This window comes from Ctenopharyngodon idella, chromosome 10, assembly GCF_019924925.1.
Source record: "Ctenopharyngodon idella isolate HZGC_01 chromosome 10, HZGC01, whole genome shotgun sequence".
NCBI classification, from domain to species: Eukaryota; Metazoa; Chordata; class Actinopteri; order Cypriniformes; family Xenocyprididae; genus Ctenopharyngodon; species Ctenopharyngodon idella.
The window spans coordinates 9,809,522-9,826,862 of NC_067229.1; the positions used below are offsets into that span (position 1 = coordinate 9,809,522).

General features: G+C 34.7%; 1 protein-coding gene across 1 annotated transcript; it reads right to left on the minus strand.

Annotated features, from left to right (window-relative positions):
* Positions 1–253: 253 nt before the first annotated feature.
* On the minus strand, positions 254–16,530 carry kif14 (kinesin family member 14). The gene is given in 31 exon segments (XM_051910902.1): positions 254–954; positions 1,048–1,189; positions 2,306–2,371; positions 2,585–2,707; positions 2,854–3,006; positions 3,972–4,159; positions 4,308–4,353; positions 4,355–4,539; positions 5,427–5,527; positions 5,976–6,079; positions 6,851–6,992; positions 7,214–7,307; positions 7,404–7,536; positions 7,905–8,057; positions 8,129–8,276; positions 8,354–8,508; positions 8,615–8,717; positions 10,762–10,946; positions 11,082–11,145; positions 13,005–13,152; positions 13,451–13,623; positions 14,002–14,120; positions 14,305–14,421; positions 14,558–14,665; positions 14,770–14,800; positions 15,365–15,417; positions 15,523–15,621; positions 15,724–15,811; positions 15,929–16,048; positions 16,159–16,183; positions 16,516–16,530. Coding segments are annotated over 30 exon segments (3,699 nt in total). The 5' UTR covers positions 16,176–16,183; positions 16,516–16,530; the 3' UTR covers positions 254–613.
* Between the last annotated feature and the right edge of the window lie 811 nt (positions 16,531–17,341).

Genomic DNA, 17,341 nt, shown 5'->3' on the forward strand with positions numbered 1-17,341 from the left:
TTGTTTTTTAGCATTTCAAATTAGTTACACTATTTTAATATTTTTATTAATAAACTAATTTTAATTATTTTGTGGCCCCTTTAATGTAAACATACTTCAAATAAAAGATTAAGTAAAACATTTAGCCTATATAAAATATAAATAAATTTGTTACTTTATAATCTGAACAATTTTTCAATGGATTCCAGTTGCGACCAAATAAATAAAAGATAAAAGACATGCAGTATATAGTATGTTGAAATAGGACACCAGATTTCTTATCCCAGTGAGTGTTTATTAATGCAAGTATAAATTAGTGTGAAACAATTACATGATCCAAAGTAAATGCTGCTACAAATGCTAAAAATCTGCATGTGAATGAAATTGTGAAACACCAGCACTACCAAGCCTGTGCAAAGGTTTCAAGTGCAAAAAATATATCCAGAAGTGCAGGAGTTATAAGGGACATTTGTAAAATACACAGAAATCCATCTTCTTAAGTTATTCTATTAAGCCCTTCATTAAAATAAAAGGCCTGTATACTGTAAACACATCACAAAGAAAAGTGAGACAATTTTAGCCAATTAACCATTACTGTTGTACCCAATGTGGTTGTATACATGACTAGTCAAAATTACACCCAGCGGACATCTCTGGAACACGTGCTAATGCCTGAGGAAAGAGAATACACAACTTTAGGCGCGGTCCGATTTCTGTTGCCATAACCTGGTTGAACAAAGTGTCTTTCTGTGCCCAGCATCTGTATTCCGTCTGTGCTTTTATCAAACACCGCTGACAAAGCCTGCAACGCAGAGTGCACTTTATCACGGGCAACCATGACATTCTTCGCACACGGAAGCTGAAGACTGTCGGAGCGTCTTCCGGTCATTTCATGTGGAAGGCCATTGATGACATCATCTATCGTCTTGGATGAAGACAGTATCGATTGACTAAGGCCAGCATCGCTGCCACTCCCTGTATTATACATTAATAAAATGAAGTCATGTCACATATCTGTCATAACCGTGTGCGTTTCATATGCATGTTATTGTGGAAAAAATGCTGTACCTCTCAGATAGCATGACAGAGATGAGTGGAGGTCTTTGATCGCCCTGTTTAGCTTCAGGAGTTTGGCGGTGGTGTTCTGAATGGCACACAAGTCCGGGCCTTCATCATCCTCTGAACGATTCTCAGTGGAGCCTGACCTCTCCTGTGAAAAAGCAGACATGAACAAACATCTTTTAAACATGAAATCCAAACCAAACAAAAAGCAAAACAAAAGAAATAGCCAAACAAAACCACACCAAACCAAACAAACCTCCCAAAAACAAGACAAAAATTAAAAACAAAAAAACTAAACAAAAAAACATAAATAAATACAACCAAACAAAAAAAAATAAGCCACCCCAAACAAAACCGAATCAAACAAAGAACTAAAAACAAAAAATTAAAATTATAAACAAAAACTAACTACTCCAAAAACTAACTAAACAAAAACCAAACCCAAATAACCCCCCCCCAAAAATACAACGAAACAAATAACAAAACCACACCAAACAAAACTAAACAAACCTCCCAAAAACAAGACAAAAGTTAAAAACAAAACATAAATAAATACAACCAAACAAAAAAAAAAAAGCCACCTCAAACAAAACCAAATCAAACAAAGAACTAAACTAAACAAAAAATTTAAATTAAAAACAAAAACTAAATACCAGATCAAACAAACCTCCCAAAAATCAAGACAAAAATAATTAAAAAAACAAAACAAAAAAAACTAAAACTAAAACAAAACTTAACAAATAACAACACCAGAAACACAAACCAAACAAACCATCAAAAACAAAAATACACCCCCCCCCCCAAAAAAAAACAACAGCAAACAAAACCAAATTGTAAAAAAAAAAAAAAAGGAAAGAAACTATACATAAAATAAATGTTTTATTATTTTTTTATGTATATATTACAGGGCCTCTAATTTGTTCTAGCCCACAGGGTTTAGGTATGGTTGGTGGGTTTAAGAAAATGGGTGAGTAGGTGAGATGCATCCATTTTTCCTTATCCCAGCATCCCATTCTCTTGCTGAACAATAACAACCAGCCTGTAGTTTGTGTATTGAAGATAACAGTTACAGCCGCATTAAGGTGACAGATGACACTCCACTCAATCCATTTATGTTCTAAACAGCAAAACGACCCAAGACGTGTGATAAGACCGCTCAGGTTCGACGTTTTACAAGCGCTGTCCCCCTCAGTCATTGTTGGGGTGGTCATCAATCCAAAACATTTTTACCTCAATGACGAAAACAACTGTTTGTTAGGCGTACCGACAAGCAGCAGTCGAAGTAGCTTTTCAGAGTGTGGGCGACATCCCACATTTTGGATTGCTGAATCTGTAAAACAAAAAAAACAAAAACAAACAAAAAAAAAAAAATCAACAAAGGTTATAAAATGATGCTAATGTGTATATTTACATCAATTAATATAAAACAAGTATTTACACTATTAACTGGATCATTGTAAGATTTTATTTTAAGGTTATTTCCTGAGTTTACAATAATATTCCATGGCATTTATTAAGTGAAATATTTATTAAGAGAACTGACCGGTGTTCCAGCGCAAGTCATCTGAGCATCTTGAAGCATCTCAGCAGAGATTTTCAGACCTATGAAGAGAAGATCTGTCACACTTTGATGCATCCCTTCCTGCAGAGAATCCACAACTGACCTCTAAAGAGGAAGAGCAAAGAAAAACAAGAGAACACAATAGTACTACTTCATTCTACATCGCTGAATTTTTTATTCTGATATTTAAAGACTGGTCAAACTTTTACTATTGGGCTGCAAAAGTGCAAAAGGTGAGGAAATCTACTCACATTGTCTATGATCTCTGAACCAAGTTCAGTCAAATGAAGATCAGTTCCATTCACTGCCGCCAACAAACCGATAGTTTTGAGAGCCGCGTTCATACAATCGGCAACCTTTTTCCGGGCCTCTGTTACCATGGAGGAAATCTCAGAGTCACAACCCTGAAAGACCAAAACACAGAAAGACCAACAGTCTTGTAAGGCCTTTACCCAAAATTCCAATGCTGATACTTAGCACACCAAAACCCATTAGTTAACTACATTAGTACAACACTTCTACATGTTTTTTAATAATTTAATTTAATAACCTGGTTTCTGTAGGTTTTATGAAGGTAAATTTAATACTAACCCTTTTTTAAACCAAATACAGAAAATGTATGAAAAATCAGTTTTCATAAATCATTGACAGATCTTTGTTCTGGTTTTAAGCATAAACTCACTTAATTTTGTTCAGTTTTTCAAGACTTTAAAGATTTTAAAGATGTTTATATAATTTTATTGGAAAACAGGATAAAAACAACAGGACAAAAATACAGAGGAATATAATCATTTTTGCAATGCATGCAAAATTTAATGCCTTGACTTTAGGAATTTCAGCTCTGATTTAAGACAATTTTAAGGCCCGCAGAAACACTGTCAATGTTAATTTAATTTACTAATATATATATATATATATATATATATATACACACACACACACACACACACACACACACATATACACACAAATTTAAACAACTCCATAATCTAAAAAAAATTTGATTGTGAATATGTCTAAACGCTGGATAAACACACCCAATAATAATAATAATAATAATAAATTATTATTATTACTACATTAAAAAAATAAATATTTAATGTAACTAAATTCAAGAAATAATATTAATAATTTAACATTTGATGTCTAAACAAATAGATAATTATTATTACTGTTTTTATATTTTTTGTGTTTTAAGGAAACAATACAAAAAAAAAAAATTGATAAAGTTGATAAAAAATATTTTTGACACTTCTAATGAGATGACTGCATTTTTATTTTTTCTTCGGCCCCTTTACAGAGATAAAAGCATCACTGAACATAAATGCAACATGCATTTTTTTAATTGACTATGAACCCTGAAGAGCACCTGAATGAGTAGTTGAAGGTAGCCTCCGATTTTCTTGACCTCCGTCTTGAGCTCCTCGGTTCTCTGAGACACTATGTTAGAGCTGGGCTTAATGCTGGAGACCCAGTGCATTGTAATGAACACGGCCCTTTCAACAGCAGAGGTAGCCTTCAATAGATGAGTCTGGGCTTCAGTACTGCAGGCAAACACTGTTCACATACACACAAACAGAACGAAATGAGGCTCTTTGTGTAGCGCTGTGATGACAGAGGTGTTGTGCATTCATACTGAGCTGAATATTGACACTGATGAATGGGTATGTTGATTTAGGTTTGTTAAAAACGCTTGGTCGCTTACGGTTCTCCTGGCCATCGTCGTCAAGGTGCTCATAAAGGTCTGCGATAGGACCTCACGGCACTGTGAACCACCAGCAGGTCTAGGGTCAGTTTGTCAGCCAAGCTTTCATTCTCTTCGGCCGACTGACAAGAGCGCAGACGTGCAACGGCAGAACCAATCAGATCTTTGCAGATGGCTGGGACGGCGGAGTCAGACGTGCTGGAGTGTAGGGAGGGAGGCTTGTTCATCAGCCCTGAAAAAAAAAAAAAGACACAGAATATCAAAGACACTCAACATTTTCCAGGGGGATACAGTCATATTTCTTAAGCCGGTTAAAAAATTAAGCTAGTCTGTTATTTTAGTATTTTTATATACCATTTTAGTATTTAATTATATTTAGAATTAGCTTTAATTTTTTTTTTATTAATTAATATTTATATTTTTTGTTAATTTTAAGTTTATTCTGTTGTCTTTAATTCATTTTTTTAATATTTATATTTTATTTCAGCCTTGAATAAGTGAGATGTAACACAAAAATTATGCAGCTATGTATACCATGGTTTTGAACCAATGAGATTACACCGAAATATTTATATTTTATTTTGGCCTAATAGTTTTTAACAATAAAAACACTTAACACTTCCAGAACCTTGTGAGCTGCCTAACTAGAATGTATTTTAAGGCATTTTGAAGAAGGTTTCAACTGTTTGTGTCCATACAATGAAAGTCAGTGGGGACCAAAACAGCATTGTTTGGACCCCATTTACATTCAATGTACCAAAAAAAAAAAAAAAACTTAAAGACACCATGAAATCAAAATTGACAATTCTTATTTTTAAGTGATTTATCCGTGCACATCATTATTTTTTTCTTCTAATCTCTAATCAAAAACGCAAACCTCTCCTCCCCCTCGAAATGACATGTCGGTGAGTAAATGATGACAAAAATGTAATTTGAGTGAATTATACCTTCAAGTCTACTAATTTGAATAGGGTAGGGTATCGTTTGAATTTTAGCGATTCCGATTCCGATTCCAATTCCAATTCTGCTTATCGATTCCATTTCTTATCGAGTCCTAGTTTCAATTACAATATGGTAAAAAAATAAAAAAATAAAAAAAAACTTCTGCAGGTACTTTACCAGTGGACTGTGAGGGAGCACAATGTAGGCTTTGAATAGGGTGCACTCGGATCTCATAGAGACGTCCAGATATCCTCCTGCTCTTTAGCAAGCTTCTACTCCTGAGTCACAAGAAACAGAAAAAAAAGAGATCCAGATACATATGAAATTGAACCATCATTATCAGTCATAGAATTCTTCTTCAACAGCCAGTTACATGATGTACACTTTGAGTTGAACATCATTTACTGTTCCTTTCAAGGAGTGAAAGACACAAGAGGAAATCACAAATATGAGCTTTGAGAAGAAGGGCTTCACAGGTGTAGAATGGGTTTTGACTCACTAACACTGAATTTTGCTGTAGTCACATGTTCATGAAGGCAATGAAAATAGGTAAAAAAAAAAAAATGCCGCAGGAATGTGCTTTTCCTAAGGGCTTGCTTTATAAGTGGAAAAATAACATCACAGTGGAAGACAAGAAGTAGCACTGGGCAAAAAGTATACTTCTACTTTCGTTCCTCAAGTACAGAGAGCAGAACAGCACCATTGTGAACTAATAAATTCAAATACCTTCTGCGAGAGAAAGATGAGGTTGAGGAAGAGGCGGATAGGTCCGGTTCCCACTCATCATTAGGGTCGTAAAACACGTCGTCATCTTTAGAGGCGCTCTCCCCCTACAGCCAATAAACATCAGACTTGATTTAGCCTCAGATTCTTTTATGATAATAAGAACAAGTGCCAATACTACATGCTTCCTGCTTTTACTGGGTAATTACAAGGAAATAAACAGGCTTCAAATAGCCTCATGTAATACTGTGTTCAAACAACCAAGTTCTAGGTTAAATGCGCAACACTGTGTCCAAATCAAGTGTAGCACAAAGTGTCCAATGTCAAGTGAAACGCTACACAAAAAAAAAAAAAAAAAAAAATCTTATAACTAAATAAAATAAAGCTAAACAATAAACAGAATAAAGCTATTTTTCCAATGTCAAGTGAAATGCTACACAAAACAAACAAAGCCAAAATCGAAATAAAATAAAATAAAACAGAACTAAACACTAAATAAAACAATTAGAAATCAAACAAAACTAATCTAAACTAAATAAAATAAATTAAAACAAATTTCCAATGTCAAGTGAAATGCAAGACAAAACAAAGAAAACAAAAAATAAAATAAAACAGAACTAAACACTAAATAAAAATAAAACAAAATAAAGCAAAAATTTACAATGTTAAGTGAGATTATACACAAAAACAAAACACTAAACAAAACAAAAAACAAACAAAAGAACACCGAACATTTTTAATGTAGCTATGTATACTGAGGTTTTGAACCACGTGTTTTGGCATTGAATTTGCAACAGAAACGTCACCATGCACTCCAGTTTACTGAAGCTCAAGCATGTTTACAGCTATAACTGGGTGAACATCTTTTATGAAGCCACCTGCTCGAGCTCCCTCATGGCAGCCAAGTTGCTCTGGAACTTCTCCAGACTCCAGAAGGTGGAAATTCCCAGTTTGGTGTTCTGAACTTGGACCTGCAGTTGGGCGTCTCCACCCTCGTTCTCTTTATCGGTTGCCTCATGTCTGTTGTGAAAACATAAATCCACATCTTTTTTCAGTCAAACACTTTAATGTCCAGAATGAATGAGGCAGAATTTAAAAAAAAAACACTCAGTTATTGATAAATTGACTAAACTAGCACTCATTAGCCATTACTGGAAAAGATTTTATGTTTTATAAATGTGGTCCACACAAAGTGCAATTTTTAGCCGACTAAATGACTAACTTTTCCAGAATAATTGTACCTGCTGAAAACTGTGTGTTTCCTGAGTTTGGCACTGATTTTGTTTGCTTCTTCAATCATCAAAGACAGCTTCATGGTGTCCCACTGTGGGTAGGCTACAAACATTGAAGAAAAATATGGTGAATACCACACTGTTAAGAACATTACTAATGGAAAACTCCATATCTTTAAAATTAAAAGTGTCTATGTACCTGTTTTAGGGGTCTGGGTCACTTTAAGAGCACGTCTCCTCTCAATCTGAGCAAGGTCTTCTACAATCTTCCTCTTCTCCGCCTCAAGGGCCTCCACAATTTTAGCATGCCGGACATTATTATCGGCCAAAGCCTATGAATTAAAAAAAAATAATAATAATTGAGGAAGTCACAAATTAAAATATGTTTAAACATAAATAGCTAAACTAAATGATGACTAAACCAAATAATATAAAACTAAATATTAAATAAATATATAAATAACTAAACAAAATAACTAAAGCTAACTAAATTAACTAAGAACTAACTGAATGAATAACTAAAGCTAACTAAACTGAATAATTATTTAGTTTGCTGTCTGACTACGGCGAACGGGAACATTAGCTGTTTCATTAATGTAGTCAAGCCAAAGGCTAATCATATCAATTACCCTTATGTGTCAACCTTTATTCAAATTTAAAAAGAGCATCAATTTTAATTTAATCTTTAATCTTTCTATACCTGTCTAGTAGCCTGGGCCTCCATCTGCAGACGTCTTTTATGGGTGTTGACTTCCTGCTCCAGTAGAGTCTTTGCTGTATGCAATTGCTCTACCTGGCTGACGACCCTCTTTTTATCCAGCTCCTGTTCTCTTTTCCTTTCACTCTCTTCCTCCTGAGGATGCATTTGATTAACTGGAGAACATTGGAGTCACACATTCTTTACATTGACATGTTTCTGCTTACCAGCTCTCTCTCCAGAGCTTTGATCCTGTTCTCGTACAGACTCTTCTGCTCACTCAGCTCTTTCTGTGCCATCTCTTTTGCTACCTGAATGCCCTGCATCATCTCCTCTTTGGCCTTCAACCGAGCCTCCTCGATCTCCGCTTCAAGCCTATGAAGAAAAGTGATAATGAAAATCAAGAAAGTCAAATATTCCCAAGAAGTAGAAAATCTTGGGCTTATACTCACTGAGCTCTCTGGGCCGACAGCAGTTCATTTTTGGCAAACTCAAAGTCTTTTTGACCATCTCCACTGTTCCAACAGGACGCGCGCTTCCCGCTCTGAACCTCAGCGGGGTGGTTGAAACGAAAGTAGTGATCTCCTCCAAGAATCACACGGTCTCCCTAAAATAGAGTAAAAAGTGAATAAACAATTTTATGATTTATGTGGAGGTTCTCAGAACAGACAACATTTCAGAGGTTTCACTTCAGAACAGCAACAAGAACTTACGTGATGGAGAACGGTGAGCTCAGACACAAGATGTCCATTCAAAAAGGTCTTGGCATTCGGCATTGGTTTAATGCTGACGGTACCTTTCACACTGGAGATGACACTGAAAACAAGACAAAATGTATCAAATGATATTAGATATTTAATTGCTCATGCTCATTTCCTCTATTTTTTACATTTAGATTACTTTTGTCATTAACTAAAGCTCACTTAAAGTTAATCTTTTAAACACTACTAATTTAACTAGAGGCGTAAAGTTTGTGAACAAACTGACTTTGGCTTGAGAAAGCCTACCCAAAAAGTTTAAAGCAATTGTAAAAGCTTGAAGTGTGAAATAGTTTAGATAGAGGCAGAGAGTTTAAAAAGTTTGAAGTTTGAAGCAGTTTTAAAAGCTCAAAGTTTGAGGGTTTTAAGTCTCAGACAAATCGTTTGCTATGTGGTTGCTAGGGTATTCTGGGTGGTTTCTAGGGTGTTGCTATGTGGCTGCTAGGGTACTCGGGGTGGTTGCTAGGGTGTTACTGTACAATATAATGTTATTATGCCTAAATTAACTTGGAGCATCAAAAACTTTAGTTTAAAGTCAGCATGAAATCAAAATTAACACTATTTACTTTGTTAGTGCACATTACTAGTCTTGTGGTGAACAATTAACCCATCCAAGTTAATACACAGAAAAAAAACTTTGTTGTGGTAATCTTTAATCAAAATCTGAAAATTTGCTTCCTTAACCACTCCCCTCCAACCGTCAGTCTGCTATGCGCGAGGGCTGGAGAGGAGGTGCTCTAAAATAAAACACTGCCCTCTATTCAATATTCTGTTTCACTTGGAAATACGTCACAACACTGAAGTAAAGTTGTTTGCAACTTCTAGTTCACACAGACTTTATTTTTACACAAAAGAGCATGAAACTTTAATATCAGTCGTTTATCAGTTATTGGCCATAGCATGAAAATTGAAAAAATAACATAAAAAAATAAATAAAAATTATGTATGCATTTATGTATGCAAGCAAATCAATGGCCTTTTTCAGTCCTCATTCATTGTAATTTGTATGCAAAAATGTTATGTTTTATTATTGTTTTTAAAAAAAAAAATTTCTATATTCTATATTTCAGTTTTAGTAATTTTAGTACTTCAACCTAAACTTATTTATTTCAGTCAGTTTCCAAGGCAACATGTCTAATCAAGTTTAGGTTTTGCGTCTAATATATTTTATTTTATTTCAGCTTCTATTATCGAGTAAATAATGACAGAATTTACATTTCCGGGTGAACAGTACTTTTAAATGTACACATCCAATCATGTTTAAAGGTACACTGTAACTTTTGTCCCTCTAGCAGTTTATAGCATTTTGCGGAAGAACATTATTTTGGTTGTGCTTTGGCTCTGCATGACTGTGTGCGGATAAAAATAGTTATCCTACTGCTCATAAAACATTCACTACTACATATAACCAGTTTAGATGGAAAGGATCTCAAGCTGACTAGCAGAAAACATTACTGTAGATTTACCCAATTAAAGACAAGGTACTTCCTCGAAAATAAATTCCTGCACAGTGCTACAACAACCATAATGATACGACCATTCATAATAGTTAGTGCTTTACAATGAACTCTGTTAAAGAGCTACATATGGAAATTTATCTGTTCAGTAAAATACCTTGCTCACCTGTTGAGTAATAAAAACGGCATCTCCACATCACTTTTACAACATTTCAAATCCCTCAGTTCTCACCAAAAAGCCAAGCCAATGTTGATTATTGTTTTACTACGAGCTCTGTCACGTTTTCTTTTTACCAGCTGACTCTGCTCTGTTCTGCGTGTTTTTAAATGGGTGATTCCCCAGAGGTTGGAGATTTAGCATGACCTTGTCAACCTTTCCCGCTCATCGCGAGAACTAACCTATACCACTCCCACACCATACTTTTCTCTATTTACGGATATGACGAGACATCCCGTCACATCTAAAACATTAACACTTATAAGAGGTTTACCATAGTGAATCAGGGTAAGACAAAAAACACGTTTTGAAAGACTTACTCATTATTTAAATGTTGTTAATTTTGAACAAAAAAGTTACATAGTGTACCTTTAACATGATATGTTCCTTTTAAACAATTTAGTGGGCTAGTTTGTGATCTGTCTCACCAGTGCTCATCAGCGATGAGAGCTCCAGACAGCTGGATGTCGTGGGCCGACTCAGACTTGAGCTTGCCGACCTTGGTCTCGCCCTCTTTAATCATGTACAGCAGCATCTCTGACAGCTGCGGATCCTCATTCAGGTTCACAAGGTTAGGCAGCCGATTATCCACTTTAAAGGTGACACCGGAGCGCTGAACGAGGTACAGAGAAAAAACAGATGAAGAAAGTGAAGAAGAAAGAAAGAAAGTGGCCATGAAACGCATTTGAAAAAGCTCATCGATCCATCAAACATTGAGGTCTGACTGTTATTTGCAAGTGTTCGTTACCTGCAGCTCTTTGGTTTCCTCGCGTTTTCTCCTTTCTGCCTCTTCCAGCTTTTCCTTCCAAGTTCTGCACATATTAAATGATGGGGGAAAAAAAACCTTGATATAATGCAAGTTTACATAATTTAAAAACAAAGTAATTTCATTTGTGTAAAACGTTTTAGTGCAAGTTTGTGACAAAATCTTATATCATTATAAAATATAAAGAAAAATAAAATACATTAAGAATTATCATATATGTTATATATTTATTGTTTTAAATTAATTCAATTCAATATAAAAGATTAAAAAAAAGCACAATATTCCGTTCATCTATGCATGCTATTCCAATAGAAAAACTGTCTTCGTATTTTTTTTTTTTTTTTTTAAATATAATTATATTTATAATAAAATGACTATTCCGTCTGAATTGGCTTTACTTTTCCACTGACGTCATTGGTTGGGAAAACAGCCAAACATGTTTCAACCCCCTAACATCCCGTCTGCTGCGAGCGGAGACCACATCAAAATACCATAGCAAGTACAGAGATGGTGAGGAAATGTGCTTTCAGCTTTTTCTGTTCCAAAACCATATTCCGTACCATCAAACTAACCTGGCTACGGGCCTGCTGACATGAATTTTTGCATTTTAAAGGAAGGAGGAACATCAGAGAGCTTACGGTTGTGTTTGAGGCATGTCACGCTTGAATACTTCCAAGATTTTAGTAAACATTTATGTAAATATTGTTGTTTATTCACATGTATTGTTATATTGGTTCATATAAAGGTAAAATATTAAAATTGATAATTTCACTTACTGAAAAACAGAGCACAAAACATGCCTTGATTATATTTAACTATACTACTGTTTAAAACTTTGGGGTCAGTAAGATTTTTTTTAATGTTTATGAAAATTCTCTTATGCTTACTAAGGTTGTATTATTTATTTGACCAAAAAAAAAAAAAAAAAAAAAAAAACAGTAATATTGTGAAATATTCTTACAATTTAAAATAACTTCTCTTTGAATACATTTTAAAATAACATTTATTCCTGTGATGGCAAAGCTGAATTTTCAGCATCATTACTCCAGTCTTCAGTGTCACATGTTCCTTTAGAAATTATTCTAATATGCTGATTTGCTGCTCAAGAAACATTTATTATTATTATCAATGTTGAAAACAGGATTTTCTGGAATTTTATAGAAATCTTTTGTAATATTATAAATGTCTTTACTCTCACTTTTGTTCAGTATCATACATCCTTGCTGAATAAAAGTTATTATATATATATATATATATAATTATATATATATTTTTTTATTATAATAAATGTATAATCATGTTATTTTATAATCAAACATCATATAAATTATTATAATTATATTTAAATTTTATTAATAGTAGTAATAAAAATTCTGCCATTTACACCATTTAAAAACAAGTACACAAAAAATGATTGTCAATTATTATAAATAAGCTGAACAATAAAAACAAAAGGGATGAAAAAAATATATGAAATTTATTCTTTAAATATTTCTGCTCCATTCTTGAAACCTCTGCTTTCAACATTACAATTAGTTCATGTCTCTTCCCACTAGACATTCCACATTAAAGGGTTAGTTCACCCAAAAATGAAAATGCCGTCAACAATTACTCACCCTCATGTTGTTCCACACCCGTAAGACCTTCATTCATCTTTGGAACAGAGGGAACAGAAAGCTCTCAGATTTCATCAAAAAGATCTTCATTTGTGTTCCGAAGAGTCTTACGAGTTTGGAACGACATGAGGGCGAGTAATTAATAATAAAATTTTCATTTTGGTGTGAACTAACCCTTTAAATAAACTGTTACATTCAGAAATAAAATAGGTGGTGAACAACACTTCATTTATTTTTATTTTCATTTTCATAGTCATAACACTGATTTTTGTAGTTTATATCCACGCACCTGTGAGCCTCAGCCATTTCGTGCTCCTGTTGACAGAGTTTAGTTTTAAGAGTGACAATCTCTTGCTGAAACAGTCTCATTTTCTCTGGCTCGATGCCCTGAGAGCTCATCTGAGCTGCACGGAGCTTCTCCACCTCTGCTTTCAGCTCTGGACAGGATCATGAAATATTATGTAATGTCATAACATATGCTATATGTCATGTCATACACATTCAAATTATCTATGCAAAAAAATTAATAAAGCTACAAAATTTTAATGGTGGACATTTTAATTCCTGTCAGTAGCTGTACACAACACAAATAACTGAGGGCGATACATTAGTGAATTACTGCCCTCTAGAGGAGAGCTGTGCTGGTACGTTCTTGTTGGTTATGACAGCTGATGAAGTATAAACACCAACAGACAGAATAAACAAATGTAAGACAGTTAAACACAGGTGACTGACCTCGGATCAGTTTGGCATTGGTGTCCTCGTTGACTTTGGCTATGTTAATGATCATACGGGCCTGCTGGGCGTAACGCAGCGTGCTCAGGCTCTCGTCCATGCTACTGGCCGCAGGGCTCAGGGTGGCGATCATGGCTGTCTTGGAGTTCCCACCAAGGCTTTCCTTCAGTAACCTGAACACAAGAGGGAGCTGAAGCACTTCTGTTGCTTTTGACAGCAATATATCTCATGTTATGACATATTTTACATTTAACGAAAATTGAGCCCAATGTTTAAATTTGATAAGTTGATGGTCTTATTGCGCACAATTCATCAACACCCATTTGTTTTCTTTCATCAAAATATTTAGAATTTTGTTTCCAATTTATAAATTAGAATATCATTAATAGGGTGGGAAAATTAATAAATAAAAATAAAACATCATGGCTGTGAAAATGCATTACATTTTGTTTTGTGTTGTAGTTGTTTTTTGATTTTTTTTAGTTGAAATAATGAAACTGCAGTGAAATATTATATAAATCAAAATGAACATATAAGCAAAAGTTTCTCACCATGTGAGCACTGACTCTCTGTATGGGGTGAAGACTTTCTTTCTGCTCTGAGCCTGTTCCGAGAGTGACGAGATCACCTTTCCCAGAGTGAGCAGAGACTTGTTGATACTTGCTCCCTCCTGGGAAAAATAAATAAATTCATATTACAAATATGTCTAACTTAAGATTCCGTGATGCATTGCATTATTTCATAAAGAATCATAATCCAATCATTGTCATTAACATGTACAGAACAGTAAGCAGCAGAATGCATTATGGGTAATCATGACACAGAATAAACAGAGCTATTGGATGCTGGATTACCCTGAGCCGGTCTCCACTGGTCTGGGCTGAAGTACAACGCTCACTTCCTGCCAAATCTACCAGATTTATCCGGCTGGTGATGTAGTGATCGTGCTCCTCTTCCTCCACAAACTCAGTCTGTGCACATGCAAACAACATCATATGAATTTAACCATCACAAATGCATTAATAAACTATTAATTCGTTGGTTGAAGTAAAAGTAGCATCTCACTTCAATAGGGTAAATGTAACCAAATAAATCTAAAGGTCTTACTTTAGTTTGTGTCATGACCAGAGTGAAAACAGAGTGCGATCTGGAGCTTTTATCGTTCATGCCGGTGGCGGCCGTGGCTCTCTGTTTGTTACCGAGTTCAAGCCAAGTCTGAGAAGATGACACAGGGAAAAATGAAGTTGTATTAATAGTTAAACACATAGAAAAAAAAGGGCTTTGAATGTATAAAGTTAACAAATATGTATGTAAATTACCTGAATATCAGCATAGGACGTGACAACATTCCTGAAAGAGAGCATAAAGATCAATAACAAAATCAATAACACAACAAAATAACAAAACAAAAATAACCAAAACTACAACACAACAAAACAACAAACAAAAAACTACAACAAAATAAACAAAATCAACCAAAAGTACAACACAACAAAATAATGGAAAAAAAATAAAACCAACCAAAACAACTGAATCCAAATCAAAACAGCCGAATCCAAACAAACACTACAACACAACAAAATAACAAAACAAATCAAACCAAATCAATAACACAAAAAAATAAAACAAAAACAACCAAAACTACAACACAAAATAACTAAAACAACTGAATCCAAACTAAACAAACCAAACAAAACTACAACACAACAAAATAAAAAACAACCAAAACAACTGAATTCAAACCAAATCCAAACCAAAACAAAAACACAACAGAATGACAAAATTAAACAAAACAAAAACAACCAAAAACAAAAAAAACAAAACTAAGAAACTAACAAAATAAAAACAATAAGAAAATTCTCAGGTTTTCCATGAGTATAGTAATAGTGGTGTTTGGTTTAAATGTTTGCTTACGTGGACAGGTCTGCAACATAAGGCCCGTAAACGGGATGTTCTCTGACACGCAACTGGAAAAGACATGAAAAGAATGGAATTGCTGATCAATTAGGAAAACAAAGAAACAACATGACATTTGTAGCATTTAATGTGTTTTAATGAGTAGCTGTACTTACAGGCATTTTCTTCAGGTTTTGCTCGTCCTTTGCCACCAGCAAATCATGGATTTTCTCATTGTACACCTCAAAATAGCTCATCTCCAGATGGCAAGATATCTTTAATATAAATAAACTTGCATTTAGAAAGGTTAAACACATTATATTTCTAATTCATCCATAAATTGTAAATTAATAATTATTGTATGGGACAGTAGTAACCTCTTTGGTTTCAGTTCTGGACAATCTTGAGAAAAGTTCCTCGCAGAACCTGGGAATAACTCCAGCCTCTTCACCAAAACCCATCATACTGGAAAACATCAAAAATGACACTTAAAAATTATTGATGTAAATAGTAAGCTGTTTTTCCTTTAAGTAGTTTTGAATATATATTAAAAACACAGTGTCAAAGAGAAACATCACTTACGTGTAGGACTTTCCAGAACCTGTTTGGCCGTAGGCAAAAAGACAAGTGTTAAATCCCTCAAATGCTCTTTCAAGCAAGGGCCGAGCCAGTTTTTCATAAACCATCTGCTGACTTGCAAAACTTGCATCCGATTCATTAATAGAGCAAAAAGAGAAGTCAAAGGTAAAGGTGTAATTTTGTTTAGTATCCGGATGTTGCACTAAAGTTTCTTGGTTGTCCATGAAGATCACCTGACGGGCTTTCTCATTCTTCTCCCTGCGGATACAAAGAGTGGTGAAACTTTAAGTACAAATAAGCGGCTAAAATAATATTTTATATATAATAATATTAATTATATAATAGTAAATTATACATTATTATATGTATTATTATTGTAATAATTAACATTATTATAATTAAAATGTTCAGGACAAACTAAATAATAAAACTATTTAGAATTTTCTTGCAATAGCTATTATTTTATATAGTCAGACAAACCGAAGTCACCTTTTTATTACGTTTTTTTTTTAAAGTAATAAATTTGTATACTAAAAATTGTGTTAAACAACATGCCTACAAAAAAATAGTTTAAAACCACAATTCCTTACCTTGAACTGAAAGGTCTTACTCGAACTGCAACAGTGACCGTACTGTTCTCCATCTTCAGTTCTTGAGCACTTGTTCTGCTCACAGCTTCAAGAGGAACATGTCCTTCAACAGCAGTGGTGGTTCTAGAAGCTCTCGTTCCTCCATGAGCTGTGGAGCTCATTAGGGTGGTAGGTCTCCTCACCTGTGCTGAATGTGATGCGGGTGTCATGTGCCTATTTAAACCACCAATTGGAGTCTTCTCAGCAGTTGCTCCACATGTTGATCTGCCAGCTTCAGTGCTCATCTGTGGTGGCTTCTGTCTTCCAGCAGTTGTGTTCTTTGTAGATGTGGGTCTAGATGCATCTTTACCAGCCAATCTCTCAAAGACATCTCTCTTGACACTTAATTTCTCAAACTGGGTTCTTCTTGTAGGTGTTGAAACGGTTTTACCCTCATCATGGGTGGCACTGACCTTCTCGGAACTTGTTTTGTGAGCACCACATAAGGTTTTCCCAGGTGCTTTAATGGTTTCATGGGACTCTTTTGCTGAAGATGGTGCTGGATTGGGTTCGGTCAGGACTTTGGTTCTGCTGATGGACCCTGTTCTTGTCCGGCGCTGAAGGGTCAGGCGTTTCTCTCCTCTTTGGTTCTCTTGTGTGGTTTCTTCATGGTGGTTTACATGAGGTTTGCTGGGTTTTCTCTGAAGAGTGAGTCTGGCACCAGAAGATGGTGTTTTAAATGTGTTTTCCCCACATTTTGTGAGTGCTGAGATAACATAAGTCCTGTTCACTTCCTTTGTTTTATTAAAAGATGATGTGTTCTCTTCTTTTGATCCATCCATCATTT